General features: G+C 45.5%; 1 protein-coding gene and 1 long non-coding RNA gene across 2 annotated transcripts in view; one reads left to right on the forward strand and one right to left on the reverse strand.

Annotated features, from left to right (window-relative positions):
* Window positions 1-12,583, reverse strand: part of LOC144120939 (calpain-B-like) — a 32,778-nt gene extending 20,195 nt beyond the window's left edge. Inside the window, exons 1-9 of the mRNA XM_077653763.1 lie at window positions 12,361-12,583; window positions 8,230-8,409; window positions 6,516-6,585; window positions 4,951-5,212; window positions 4,017-4,185; window positions 3,858-3,923; window positions 3,011-3,099; window positions 2,190-2,267; window positions 1,465-1,643 (exon numbers count right to left, since the gene is read on the reverse strand). Coding sequence (XP_077509889.1) covers window positions 1,465-1,643; window positions 2,190-2,267; window positions 3,011-3,099; window positions 3,858-3,923; window positions 4,017-4,185; window positions 4,951-5,212; window positions 6,516-6,585; window positions 8,230-8,409; window positions 12,361-12,393 — 1,126 coding nt within the window. The 5' untranslated portion in view covers window positions 12,394-12,583. The remainder of the gene's footprint in view (window positions 1-1,464; window positions 1,644-2,189; window positions 2,268-3,010; window positions 3,100-3,857; window positions 3,924-4,016; window positions 4,186-4,950; window positions 5,213-6,515; window positions 6,586-8,229; window positions 8,410-12,360) is intronic.
* The window catches only part of LOC144120940 (uncharacterized), a 173,891-nt gene that overhangs the window by 73,240 nt on the left and 86,199 nt on the right, over window positions 1-14,452 (forward strand). The gene's annotated exons all lie outside the window — the stretch shown is intronic.

Here is a 14,452-nt window from a genome sequence, read left to right on the forward strand (position 1 = left end):
GGTTCCTCCTTTGTGTCCCCTACCGTACCCGACGCTTTCAGGTGCGCAGTATCTGATCCCCTTCAATAATCTGCCCATCATGCTTTTCCCCCCTCCTCCTGGTAAGCCAATCGGCTCTAACAGTAAATAAATTAAATTAAATTAGCGCGTTTGCAATCTAAGAAAGGAGAGGTACGTATCGCGAATAAGACGTCCAAGTGCATAGGTTGGAGCGGAAAACTTTCTTATGTGGCATATTATCGGTGTGTCTAACCTGATCTGAGACGCAGAGAGCAATATTTATTCAGGTATGTGTCCTCGCCTCACCGCACCTAATGTGAAACACGGCGGAGTGTAACTCGCACTGCTGGAGAGAACACTAGCTACTCGTTTAGTTGAGGGCTGCGAATACAAGCGCTCCATCAACGTGCTTTTTTCTATGCAAGCGAGTTCGAGCTGGCTGAGCTTCGCTGGATTCTGAAAAGAACATCGCACTATTTCTTGCATACTGATCACATTATTTCCATTTTTATTCTTTCACATTTGGCCCTCGTCATAATTGGCATAAGTGGAAGGCTGAACGAACACATAAATAAATAAATCGGTAATGCGTTCATTCTTGCTAACAAAAGCTGTACTATAAGAAAAAAGGTTTTCTGAACTCTTTTTCGTTGTCTCGTTTTTCCGTGGGTAGCTTTGCTGCAATACAAGCGTACATTTGGTGGTGCACTCTTTACAGTGAAAGGAGACTACAGGTTTTAAGAATCTGTTGAAAGCAAGAAATTGACTGATTCTTTCTGTAAATAAGCCCATAGTTCAAGCCTAAAATAAAACCCACCTTCTTGGGTCTCTACAGAACATTTTTTATGAACGAAAAATGAAAAAGGGCACAAATATTTAATATATAGAACTTCGTAGAAGTCTCAGGCCGGTGACTGCATACTAGAGGAAAGGGGAAAGGAAAAACACAGCAATAGGTAGGAAGTGAAGGCGAGAGGCGATGATGATAGAATACAATGACCTGTTGTAGTGGCACAAAACCGGCATTGACGATGGCTGTGTCTGCAGTACCGTGACTGTTGTCAGGTATTTGAGAATGACGATCACCAATCCAGTTGCGTCTAAGATTTGCACAGCATCCTTGACAACATACGTATACGCACCAGGACCAATTAAGCGATAACGGCCAGTTAGTTGTTTGATGATTGTTTGCATTTAGTCGCCTACAGTTAATTCTGCTCGCTAACGCACAGGCAACCTCAGAGGAGGCCATGCCGCAGGGTACACCCTGAGCACGCCAGGAACGGCACTAGGGAAGGTGAACCCGATGTCAGAAATGCAGAAGGTAAACTAACAGGGCATTGGATATCAAATATACATATTTTTTTTTTACGCAGAGTGCGTATCGGTCATAAGGAATGCATGCAATATGCTAACAGAACGCCAGCACATGCTTAGGTGGCATTCTGAGAGGCGCATACCAACCCATATTATCTGTGCTTCCGCCAGCGTTGGAACCAGGAAGCCAGGAGCCTTCGAACTTCACCACTTCCCACTGCTTTTTCTTTTCGGCGTCGTCTTCTGCTTCCGCAACCATGGATCCAGGGTCCAAGTGGCAGAAGTCGATCAGATCGAAGTGTTTGAGGAAGGATGACACTGGTATCCTGCCAAAACACGCAGTCGTCGGTGCGCCATTCTCTCAGTGTTCGACAGTTTACATTTACATTTGTTGCATACTTTACACCGATTACGACCAGAGCTTTTAGATCATACGACTTTCAAAACTCTTCACTGAGGTATACTTTCCAGCGACTTTTCAACTTCAAAAATATTTTCTTCGTTAAAACAAAATTGTCTAAAGGAAACTGCACAAGCTTAAAGACAATGGGTTGGACTATCAATTGAGTCATGTTTGTTATTTCTACACTAAACGCCAGTGCATGTAATCTGCAAATAAATTTTAGGAAGATTGGTGTTCGTCCTGTATTTGGTAGTTTTTTCCGGCGCATATGATTACAGCTCATGGTCCAAATTTATTTTTCGTTTGTAGTATGACGTCTCGCCAATTTACAAAAATAGTTTAATGAGCCCAACGGTGATCACGACATTACTCAATCCTGCAACAGTCATACGAAAACGCAGCGTTACGGTTTCGGTCCGCCTTGCGTGGAAGCGTGAGTTTTCGGCAAGCGTGCACGACGGCGGCTCACCAAAACTCTCCGTCATCGCTGACCACGAGGCCCAGCTCCTGGCGCGTTTCCTCGCTGATCTTGTCCCACTTGTCAGACCTGCCAGCGAAAAAGAACCGAACGCGCGAGTAACGTCGGAGGGGGAAAGAACCCGGTTTAGAGATTAAAGTGAAATCACGTGAAGTTAAATGAGCCCGAAATGAAGTGAGCCCTGCCTGCCGTAAGGCTTAAGGATGTTCGGAAGAACTTTATTATTAACTGTGCAGGACGTGAAAAGTGGAATTTTTCATATCAGCTTTCCGCCTATGGTGAAACTGCACTGCCATTTTATTCATGAGACAAACGCGGAACTTGACGCTTCTCCCATTCTCGTTTGAGTCACGCCCCCTAAGAATGCAGTCTGTGACGAGCGAAAAGAAAATTATTTTTTTGATCGGTTTTGGTAATTACTGCGTGAAAGGGTGTGACTTGGTGAATAAGCAACTATTTGCTGAAGCGAGGACAGAAGGGAGAGAGTGAGTAAAATATGGAGGATGGGGAACAGTAATTAAATGTCATTAATATTGATTGGTTGATGGAGCAATTGAGGTCATTAAAAGAAGAGCCTTCAGAGAACGCAATAAAATGCACGTGCTAACCCAGACATTGAGGAGGCGAGAAATTAATAATAAAATAAATCGGCTTCGAGCCCTGGCACAAAAGGCTGGCATACGCCATGGATTTTAGGTTACCACGAGTGATTCGACATGACGTGACTTGATAGCGCTGATACAGATTTACGCCCATCAAACTGTTCCCTGAAGTGAAAGCACTGAACGATGCCGCAGCCGGCCAATCCTTACTTGTCTGACCAAGGTCCGGTCCATTCACCACTTGCCCAGGGGTTCCTTAGGCGAATAAGGTTCACCTTCCTGCCTTCTTCCACAAAGACCTGAAGAAGCATTACAAGTAACAAAGTAATTTTTTTTCGAAATGAAGAAACATCATTGCTTTGACATGTTTGCGGTATTTGTCATAATGCTTTGCCATAGCGTAGTGTTCGAGGTACTGGCCTATCTATTTGAACCTGCAAATTTCTGCCACTTCGTGATTCACGATACTTCTAAGCCCTCAAATTTAACTCACTGCGACATCCTGTTTAGGCAGTGCACATTTAAAAATTCTCATTCCCTTTTAGATGTTCGCCTTGCATTGTCGGTACTGTAATTTATCTTTTGCTAACCAAAATCAAGCGCAGAATGCTGGATTGCGAACGAATGGACAATGGACAATGGACAATGAATTCTCTAGGCGTCATTACGGCGCTCTCAAACTTTAAATTAATACCAAAGAAGGACCACAACTAAATTTCAAAAGACGTCAAAAATAACGTAGATGTGTGGTGAAAGAAAAATCTGCGTTTTTTATATATGCCTTCATCCGTGAAAGTGCTCTAATAGTTACTGATCGCTTTTTCTGCATCAAAGAAACGTAGGAACTACTTTCTTCGTATGCAGAAACAGGAAATTTGCATTCCTTTCATCGTATTCTTGCATTTCGCTCAATTCCAGGTGTTTATGCAACGGCAACAAATTCTTGCGCCAGGGCAATGACGTGGAGTCATATACACTGCGCTTTATTTTATTATGGACCTACGAGGCAATGTCATATTCACTAAGCGTGAGCGCGGTGGCGTGAAAGCGTGCTCACCGTTGTAGCTCCGGTGATGCTGTACTCGTGCAGAGCGCTGAGGCCCTTGACTCCCTTGTCTTTGTCCTGGTCAGTTTACAAAGCAAGCACACATTCACGACCGCACTGAGGACAGCACTGTTGCCCTCTTCGAACAATAACTGTCCAAATTCAACTCACTGTGATGGAACAAGTCACGAGGGAATCCCTGTCCAGCGTTCTTTGGAGGACTCTGAAGAAATCCTTGGAGGGCCTCGTCAGAACAAGCTGCTCGGTCAGTCCCCCAGTGAATGCGGTCAGAGCCTCGACCCCGCTGCCTCCGTCAAGAGCAGCGTAGCCTCCGTGGAGCCTGTGAAAACAGGGTTAATTAATTAATTAATTAATCGATTTATTGATTGATTGATTGATTGATTGATTGATTGATTGACTGACGCGTGGGTAGTGATGGTACTGCTGTTAAATGTAGGGCCTGGTGCGTATGAGGATAATACGAAAGTACCTGTACACGAGCAACACACGCCGGGTTTGGCTAAACTTCACCGAATAATTCCTCACTGAAAATAAATCTGAAAGCCGTATAACCTTTTTAGATTTATGGGTTGATTTCTGCAGTTTTAGAAACATTATGACAATGTAAGAAAAAAACTCGGCATTGTTTAACGCACAAGGCCACCTGAGGAACACTACAATTCCCTTGGTGTCTGAAATTTACTCGTGGAAGGCGTTAGACATGCTGATCAATATAAGAGAGAAAGAAACAGAAGGACGGAAAGGAATGAGGGTTAACTAGGCGATGCCCAGTAGGCTATCCTATACGTGGGGAGGGAAACAAAGAGGCGGAAAAAAGGAAAAAGAGTGGCAACAAATGAGTTTTTCACGTGTCCATCGACCCTATGACGTGGGGGCAGAGGGCGCACACTTAAAGCTTTAAGTTTATAGTTGGCAACTCGACCCCGTACTACACCCCAGTTGAACGAGAACTGAGCCACATAGATTGAGCCAGAAAGGACGACCATTCAAAATGCTGCTACAAAGCATGCTGCACTTCGTCGCCTCATCAGCACCGTGCAAATTCAAAGCAAATGCCAAGGTTTGAAACTGACGATTGGCTCACTTGGCGTAGGCCTTCTCGAGTAGCGCGCTCCAGAACTCTCCGTCGGTGGTGGAGGTCATGAAGACCAGGCTGTCGTCTTCCTCCTTCACCGGAAGCCGGTCATCGACGGGCACGTCGATCCACCTGTTGAACCTCCAAAGGCGGAAGTGGAAGATGCCTGCGTACTTTCCTTGCGCGAAGCTCTGTCTCGCAGGCACCACTTTCTTCAGCAGCTTCGGATGCAACGTGAGATTGGCTATGGAAGCGGCCACCCAGCAGTTTCCTGGAGTTCGAACAAGGAGGTACAGGGATGTCACTGATAACTGCGTGCTAGCCTTGAGTCATAGGGTGTAAAAGAAGTGTACTTTTAAGGGCAGCGTTTAACAAGGTTGCTCGAAGCTGGACAGATCTTGATGTCGAATGTCTTCATTCTGGCAGAGCCACGACTAATTGTCAGCGACGCCCAGATTGAAGCCCCACCGAACCCTGAAACCTCCCCATCTCTCTACTGTGATCTTTGGAAAGGACAACCTTGACCTGTTCGGAAAAGTAGAAATACTGGCTACGCGCCTGGCCCAAAACTTCCCTGTGTTGCGTGTGCTATATCTTGGGAGTTCCTTTAAAAGAGTAACGTTTCCTTTTCATGGTACCTTGTTCCGTTCTTATTATTGCTCCTATTATCGTTAGACAAGACTACTGTCTGACGGTAACGTGGAATTAGCCTTTGCAAAGAGGGCTAAACTACAAGGAGGCAATACACAGTGAACTCGGCTTGTTCGCTAAACTTTTTCTGTTGACTTTGAAAGGAAGGATTCGATTCTACTGAATTTATGAAGAGAAATTCCTTCCCATAAGTGCGCTAGATTATTAAGTACAAGCCCGTTTAAGCCATATTTACAGTCTTGGTCAAAAATCCTTCGGGCGATATTGTATTGCATATTGTAGCTGTATGTGGATTAGCCGTTACGGCACCCTTAAATGTCGAAGTGCCTTGAAAGGTTAGGACTAACGTTTTCACCTTAAAGCGACACTGAGGAAAACTCCATTCGAGTCTTGTTTTCAGTAACAATCAACTGTCTGCCATTTTCTGGGTAAGTTTGCGTTTGTCTGGCGGCAAAAGATGCCGTTATCACCGAGAAAATTTTATTTAAAAATTTTCCCGTCGCTTATTTTAAGTGTGTGACACCTACACCGAAAAGGACTCCGTGATCAGTGTTTTGAAATGAATGGCGGCACGACCTAGCTTCTTGATCAGTGTTTTGAAATGAATGGCGGTATGACCTAGCCTCTGAGATTGACGTCCGAAAAACTGGGTCAGTGCATCTCAGTTATCTTGCGAAATTGGCTGGCGATAGTGACACCTGTGTTTCGTTTTCTGGTTTTTTTTCTAGCTTATAAGCGCTTTTCTTTTTTTCGGTGGGAATGGTCTCTTGAAAACCAAATGTCCCGAAGAGTTTTCTGACCCAGAGTGTACAAAACATTCCAAGCGCTGGTTGTTAAAATTCTGAACTATCAGGAGTAATGCATGTTTGCCGGCAAACTAGTGGGCTGAGTGCACGAAAGGACAGGTTACGTGGGATACTCACCCACTGATCCCTGCTTGATGTCGAAACGACTGAAGCCTTCCGTCATGAATTTCGGGCTCTCGCTGATTTCCTGCCAGTACGTCGATACATTTGGTTAATATTACGAAGTTTATACAGAGCTTACGGCTGAAGCGTTTTCATCCTTTGAACAATGTCCTTTTTAAAAATTCCCAGAACACTGTGTTTTCCAGTGCGCCTGGTATAATACATTTGATAGCCTCGGTGACAATTAGAAGCTACGAAGAGAAGAAGGAGAAGTACTGCTCACCTTACGAAGGATTGGAATGGGGAGGAGGGATGTTATACAAGCTGCACAGAACGGCCCAGAAGGAAATAGGGTGTCATGGGAACTTTCAGGTAGGATGGCACCTTGCATAACTGCACTCGACTGTTCTGAAGCGTGACTCTGGTGTCGGACAGTTTTGGAAGTAATACTGTGGTTTAGTCTAGTTGATTCATAAATATAGTGAATTGCGAAGACGGCAAAAAAAAAAAGAAAAGTGACAAATAACGCACATAACAGCAATGAAAACGAAACGGCGCAACCGCCATATAAGCTCTACTCGCACATGCCTTCCAATGTATAAGAATAAAGCTCGATAGTGAGTGGTGCGAATCAAGCTAAGGTCGGTAGTTTTTATGTGCTTTCTTTGCCCCCGCTTTCTTTCGGGCCGTATTCATAATCCATAACAGATTTGCAGAACGCTGATAGGAATTATAGTGCAATCGTTTGATTCCTAATAACTCCATGACTACGCAAAACAAACTAGTCGCCTTCGTAGGGCAAAACTCGGTTCATATTTAACGTTGATTAAAAACGGTTGATTCAACTTGTCTTAAATCGTTGCCATTGAAACTGCCCGATAAATATTTTGGAGCTAAACCGACGATAGTGTCAAGATAAGGCTCCAGGGAATCAATGAATTTAAGTCAGTTTGAAAAACCGAGAAACACGTTAAGGCAAATGCATCACCAGAACAGACAACAAACCCTAAGTGGAAAGCTTCATTTGCAATTTTTTTTTCGTTGTGACCATTGAGCAAAAAAAAAAAAACATGCTCTGCAGGATGCATTCTTCGGACTGAACTCTTCCCTGCTCGGCTACGCAACCTTGTTTTTCTCACCAATTCCGTTTATTTTGTTTTAAACTGCACATCATATAGCAACATTGAGCAGTGGCCACGGTTATGGTTACGGCTGACTTCAGAACGGCTAGAATTGCTTACCCTATCAATAACGCCTGTGGGCTTCAACTATTGCAATGAAAATTAGTGTTACAATCAATATCTGGACCACATAAGTTTTATTCAGCGCATTATGTTTAAACAGGCCACTATGCTTCTTGCCTGCAGGCCGTGTCTCAGTATGATGCTTCAAATTTTGCATTGGGTATGATTTACAGTATATATACAACTTGCACCGTCATAGCATGTGGCTTTGGCTTGTTATGCTCACTGTCCCCGTAAAGAGAGCGCAGGCTTAAGACAGCCTGTATCAGTACATTCTTCACTGACACTCATACCTACCTTGAAAGAATGGGGAGATTGGGCAACTCTTTTTTTCTTGAACTTGCAACATTTACTATAGCGGAGTCAATGCATTTCTGATACGGTGACTAATATTAGACGGTGATGACGCGTGTTCGCTGTAGTCTCGTTAACGCACCTGCTTGTTTATATTTTTTAAAGAGAACAAAGGAAATCGTGAGTCTTACAGAAGGCCTCTTCCAGACAACTTCGAAAGCGGTCTCCCCGGAGCCCCAGGCGGTGGCTGCGGTGCAGGGAAACTCGGGATCCTCGAAGAGCTTCCTCCTCTTCAAGCATCGTTCTAGCAGTGCGCTGTAGTCTTGTGGCTTGCCGCTTTTGGTCTCAGTACCCGAAGAGCGTTCGCCGAACTACGCACCAGATCACGTACGTTACTATCAATATTTGCGCACGGCACTTTAAATCAAGTGATTCTGATAATTTTACATCAAATCTGACTAAGGATAATAATATGTTTACGAAATTAAATGTTTAATTAGGCTGAAACTACCGTGACACGGAGGAAGACTATACAGGAGTGGAAACTTCCCCGTCTGCGGCGACCAGAAAAGGTTACAAGCCCGCGGCGCCACTATTCTGCTGGCGGCGCCTGGCGGCCTAGAAAGAAACTACTGAAATACAACGTCATGGCGTGCCCGCTGAAGCAAGCACCCGTGTCGTCTGCTTGCCGTCTGCTTTGAGCGCGCGCCAGAGCCGCCTTGCCGGGCGCTGCATTTTTTTTTTTATTTTTCGCTCCTGCTTCCACGACGCGCCGCATGGCGCCGCCACTGCAAGCGACCCCGTCGGCGTGTACAGTTGTGACTTTATCTGGTCGCCTGCGCTCGATCGCGCTGGCGGGAGTTTCACCTCCTGTATAGTCTTGCTCCGTGTACCGTGATAAGTGGAAGTGCACGAAAAGTCTGACATTCGAATAGTTTTGCTACAGGTTCTTAAGAGCATAGATTTGCATATTTTCTTTTACAAATTTGTTTCTAAAGTGGAGATGGTGTGCATTTGAACACGCAACGCCGAAAGATGACCAGACGCTGGCATATCTTCATCAGTTACTATAGCTGCCCACAATGGCATACCACTACGATCAAAGCAGAGTCTCCTTATTGGATGCAATTGACGCAGTCGGCGTATTGCTACAATGCGCCGCGCTGTACTATTTTATCACCAAATGGGGTCTGTTTTCCACAAAAGTTGACTGGTGCTTGCTGAATGAATAACGCCACAAAAAACCATGAGAAAGAAAGTGTGTGGAGACTGGAACTAAGGTTTAGGGTTCAACGCTTTGCGTGTACGCGATTGCCACCATCTTTTCGTTTGTATTTGACCTTATGCCTAACAACTAACACTAACAAGCAGCTGTTACGTGTATCGACTTCGCAAGTTTTTCTCGTTATCTGTGTTCTTAATTGTACACAAGCTACGTGCCATGTACAGTCGGGGAAAAAATTTTCTAGGAGGCGTGAGCCACAAATGAAGCCGGCAGCTCTTTTGTTGGCCGCCGGATCAAGACAACACTTGGGGAGGTGAAAGTGAAATTCACGTCGTTTCAGCGCGACAGCGTTAAATCTCAATCTCCCGTTGTGTTGTGTAGAAAATCCGATGTTGTCGTCGTCGGTGTTGGGAGAGAAAAATCCCTGCACAAGCAACCACATAGGTCACGTGACCTTGTGGCGTCATCACAACCTGCTCAGCCAACTGACCATAGTGTCAGCTGGCAGCTAAATTAAGGATTGCTCAGTCAGGAAGGGTAACATGGGTCGCACAAAGCCCCGGCGATGGCAGCATCTGCAATCGTAATGCAGTGGCGCATCGCTTAACCGATGCACCACTGCCCCAGGAGTGGTGTGGTGACACCCAGGGATCTATAAATGTAAAGTCGAGAATGGCCAATCCCGCATGCATAGACATTAATTAACACATTCACGCTACCGCGCCATACCCTTTAGTCAAAGATTAAGTGTCTCATCTAATTTTTATCTGTGCCAGTGCGATGAAGTATAATCGCTGAAAAACGTGCCTCTTATATGCTTAATCGCTTTCCGTGCGGCCAAGAGGCTTTCTTTAACTAACATGAAGAAGCATGCAGTAGTCTTTGGTGAGTTACGCGAAACTTTCAAGCTGTAATGAGCCAGATGGAGGGGTGTTTTACGTGCAAGAGCACTCTGTGGTAATTTGAGTAAAAATTCGCGTTTACACGTAGGAGAGGAAACAAAGGAGCCGCGTCCTGCCACTAAACGAGAAAAAAAAAAGGGCTCTGTTTGCGGCAGCAGACAACTAGCTGTCAGAGACATCTGTGTACCTTTACGCAGCCTCTGTTTATGCATACAAAGCAAAGCAGCCGCAGTAACCAGGCCACGCTAGCTGCTCCAAAGTTCACAGAGAGTCGACTTGCAGCGGCGTTCGTCCCGCTTGTGGCCTGGCCGGCGGCCAAGTCGCGCGCACAGTTACCTCCGGCGCCTGTTGCGTTCCCAACGCATGCCACGTGAAACCCGCCAGTATATGCCGTTCCATTTTTCACTAGACGGAAGCAACGCACGTGCGCTTGTCTGGTTTCTCCATCCAGTTCCTGTCTCTTTAACGCTACAGAGCGCTTTCGGAGAACGCTGCACGGGCAGAGCTCGAGGTATGATGCATCGTCGTGTTTGGCATGGTGCTGAAAGTGGAAGAACAAAAGGATCCCGGCACTGCAGAGCCGAACGCAACGGGATGGTTGAGAGGGCTAGAACGGATGAGGTGCAGGTTGAGGGGGGGGGGGGGGGGGGGGGGCGCTATGCAAGACTTCCTCCCCGCACCTGCCACCCCAGCCTACCACTCAACGTTTACTGAATGCAGGGCTTTTGTTGTGCACTAGCGCACCTCTCACGCTACCATTGCTTCGAAGGTTTGGAAAGCTTGGTTAATGGTTTATGGCGGTTTAACGTCCCAAAGCGACTAAGGCTGTGAGGGACGCCGTAGTGAAGGGCTCCGGGAATTTCGACCACCTGGGGTTCTTTAACGTGCACTGACATCGCACAGTACACGGGCCTCTAGAATTTCACTTCCATCGAAATTCGACTGCCGCAGCTGGAATCGAGCCCCCGTCATTCGGGTCAGCAACCGAGCGCTATAACCACTGAGCCACCGCGGCGGCGTGGGTTGAAAAGCTACAAAGTCGGTTTCATCATTTGCATGCAGTAAGCGCCCGTTCTGTGTGTTCTATTTTGTTCCCACAACGAACTGTACGGAGGATTTCAGCGAATACTTCGAGTAATATCCAGAACTGCAGTTTTTGGCACAGACATATGGGTCATAAATGGTAGACGTCAGTTGGTGAACTGTTAACTTCCCATCTACTGCAACCATGGGCCTCAGTGTGATTAGAGGTATGTTCATTAAAAAATGCCTATTTGCACGAAAAAGATAATTGGCAAACGTATGGCATGTGGTGTATAGTGACATAGTGTAAACGAGGAATTCACGTCTGGAGTGTCGCGAAATTTTTGCAGTCTTTTCTTCGAGTTCACGCATCTTGCTTTATTTTTTGTTTTCCTAGGAGACAAAAAATTATATGGAACCACAGAAAACGCTTAACATACTGATCACCATTCTGGGACGCACGTTTAAACCCCAGACGTTGAGTGAAAAACACAAGCTAAAACGTAGCTCATTGGAATTTGCAGCGGCAGTAACTGGTAACTTGATAACCATACTTAGTGCCTGCCCGACAGCGTTGTCACTTAAGTGGCCCCCAAAATTGTTGCTGGCTTGTTTTCTGCTGTCGCATAAGGTCTTATGATTGCTCTTTCAGCATTACGAAGTCCAGCACTTCTGGAGACCCTTCGGACATAGTTTTATATCGGGCTTTCAAGTACGGAGCTCTGTATTTTGCACTGTTCATGTCCATGTACGTGTACGAAAGTACGTATACGATGGGGAGGGTCGGATACGGTTTACGGTGCCGTTATCACGCTTGAAGTGGGACTCAGGGCAGCGCATTACGGCCGCACACTTCACCACTAGTTATTTTCCCCTCAGAAAATGGTTTTCGGTCCTGGACAACTTGTATCTTTAACCTTCCTGCACTTAACTGGCTCCAGCACTATTAGAGAAGATTAGCATGGGTTCGTAAAGTACCGCACAAACATTTTCTTGCCATTTGTCCTAACCCCATTCGACGAATTTCTGCAAGTAGGCTAACAAGAAAAAAAAGACGGTTCAATCATCTTTGAAATGCTGTAGAGACAAAAATAATGGCGGCGGGCTGAGTTTCGAGTGAACTAAATGCCTCGCCTCAAAAGGATGTTACAGAAGCAACAAACGCAGCTTACCCTGTAGATTTTCTCCTTTTTGGAATGTTCCATATTTCTTCCTTCGCCTCCACCACAGTTAGACTGCAAACGAGTGAACCTTTCACAGGCTGGAATGTTTGATGAAAGAGATGCGCAGCCCAACGCCCCCAGCAGTCACAATCCAAAGAACGTACTGCCGCTGAAAAGTGCCCGTATATATAACGCGTGTCGTGTCCTCCCTCACTAACGGGCTCACAAGTACCTTGAACACCGCCGCTTCCCTTGTCTCGTTGTTGTTTTTTATTCCTTTATCTCTCTTTTCCGTTTCCTGCTGGCTTGGCATGAAGCCCAGTGTGTCTGTCTGCGCTTGAGTCGGCGGTGACAAGGAACTCAGGCGACGCTGTGACTGTACACTTCGCAACACTCAGAAAAGCAAGAAAATCTAAAACAATTAGCGGGTCATAGAAAATGAGCAACTGGTTACTGGTTAATAGGCTTTTACTTGTCAAAGGCGCCATTGTGGTCTATAAGGCACGGCGTAGTGAAGGGGCCCATAAAAATTTCTACCAGGGGGCGTTTTTTACCGCGAGTGGTTTTACGATGCGCGGTAAAGATCCCCAGCCGGTCTGAGTTAATCCTGAGCCCTGCAGTACGCGGTGTACCTAATATAATAATCTACAGAGCAGGTTCAATCAATCAATCAATCAATCAATCAATCAATCAACCAACCAACCAATCAATCAATCAATCAATCAATCAATCAATCAATCAATCAAAACCTTGCTCTGTGAACATTTCTCAGCTGACTACCCTGACAGCTCAATGGTACCATACTTTAAAGAGAAGAAATGTCAAGGGCTGTGAGTTTGAAAGTAGAACCCCCAAACGGGGAGCTTCCATAGCTACAAAAGTAGCCTAAGTGCATCTTATAGCTTAATGGGACAATGAAGAGAAATTGAAGTAGGCCTGTATAGATAAATAACTGCTTTGAAACGACAAATATGCTTTCACTGAAGACAGAGCTTTGATAAGCTAGAAGAGGAAATAAAATCAAATACGGCTGTCTTCATCATCGACCGATTTCGCAAACAAACAACTGTGCGCCGACACCTTTTGATGTGGATCCCAAAAGCCAGCCTATACCGCTATTCACATTAAAACTGCGATCACGGATCCCTTTTCGATGTATACGTCGGAAGTTTGAATGGAGTGGCCTTAACATTTTTAAATAGAATTTTCCCAGCAACAGTTGCGTCTATTTCTTCCGAACGAACATGAACATGCACAGAAAGAGAACCATACTGGAATCGGTTTTTACCAGGAACAAAAATTAGATGAGTTGGTCTCAGTCTTCCGCTATTCTCTCTTCCTGTCCCTTCACCTCTTTCATTTCCAAAAAAAAAAAAAACTCCTTATCTTCGCTTTACGAAGTCCCTCACTAAAGCTAGAGAAGGCACTCCCATAGCTTGAGTCTTCCCTGAATGCATCCCAGGGGACCCATAAGTTTCGCCAACACACTAACATCGCATAATATCCAAGCTACTTGCAGCAAATGTCGCACTCCTAAGGAGACCCATCCCGCCATTTAATCAGGGAAGACGAAATCAACGTTCGGAGAAAGTAAACGTCAACACATCACACAGGACGCTTGATGAGCTACTGCAGTGCAGCTACGAATAATACAGAATTGCAGTTATGGCTGTCTGCTGCTGGACAGAAAACACCGTCTGTAATTTCCGGACACTTATTTTCCATGCCTAACATACACTACACGCCGCACCATGCACGCATCAGGGTGCTGTACGGGGTGGGTTCTACTGCGGGACACGAAGATGTGGAATGGAGGAAAAGAGTTGCGCTTGATACGTAGCTTCGGTTACTTAAAATCAAAGGATAAGGAAGGACAGGACTTCATGCTGGTAAAGCACGTCTTAGTAACGCCCGCGTCCACAGAGAATATTTCCTTCCTTGAAATCCCGGTGCGCGGTTACCACTTATTCCGCAATATAACGACGTATTTCGAGCAAACCAGTAGTGGTCTCCTATCAGAGAACAGACAAAGGAGAACGGCCGTTATAGCAATAGCTTCATACCTTAAGTTCAACGAGTGTGTTAGGTTGCGCTTGAAACG

Source organism: Amblyomma americanum, chromosome 2 (assembly GCF_052857255.1).
Source record: "Amblyomma americanum isolate KBUSLIRL-KWMA chromosome 2, ASM5285725v1, whole genome shotgun sequence".
NCBI lineage: Eukaryota > Metazoa > Arthropoda > Arachnida > Ixodida > Ixodidae > Amblyomma > Amblyomma americanum.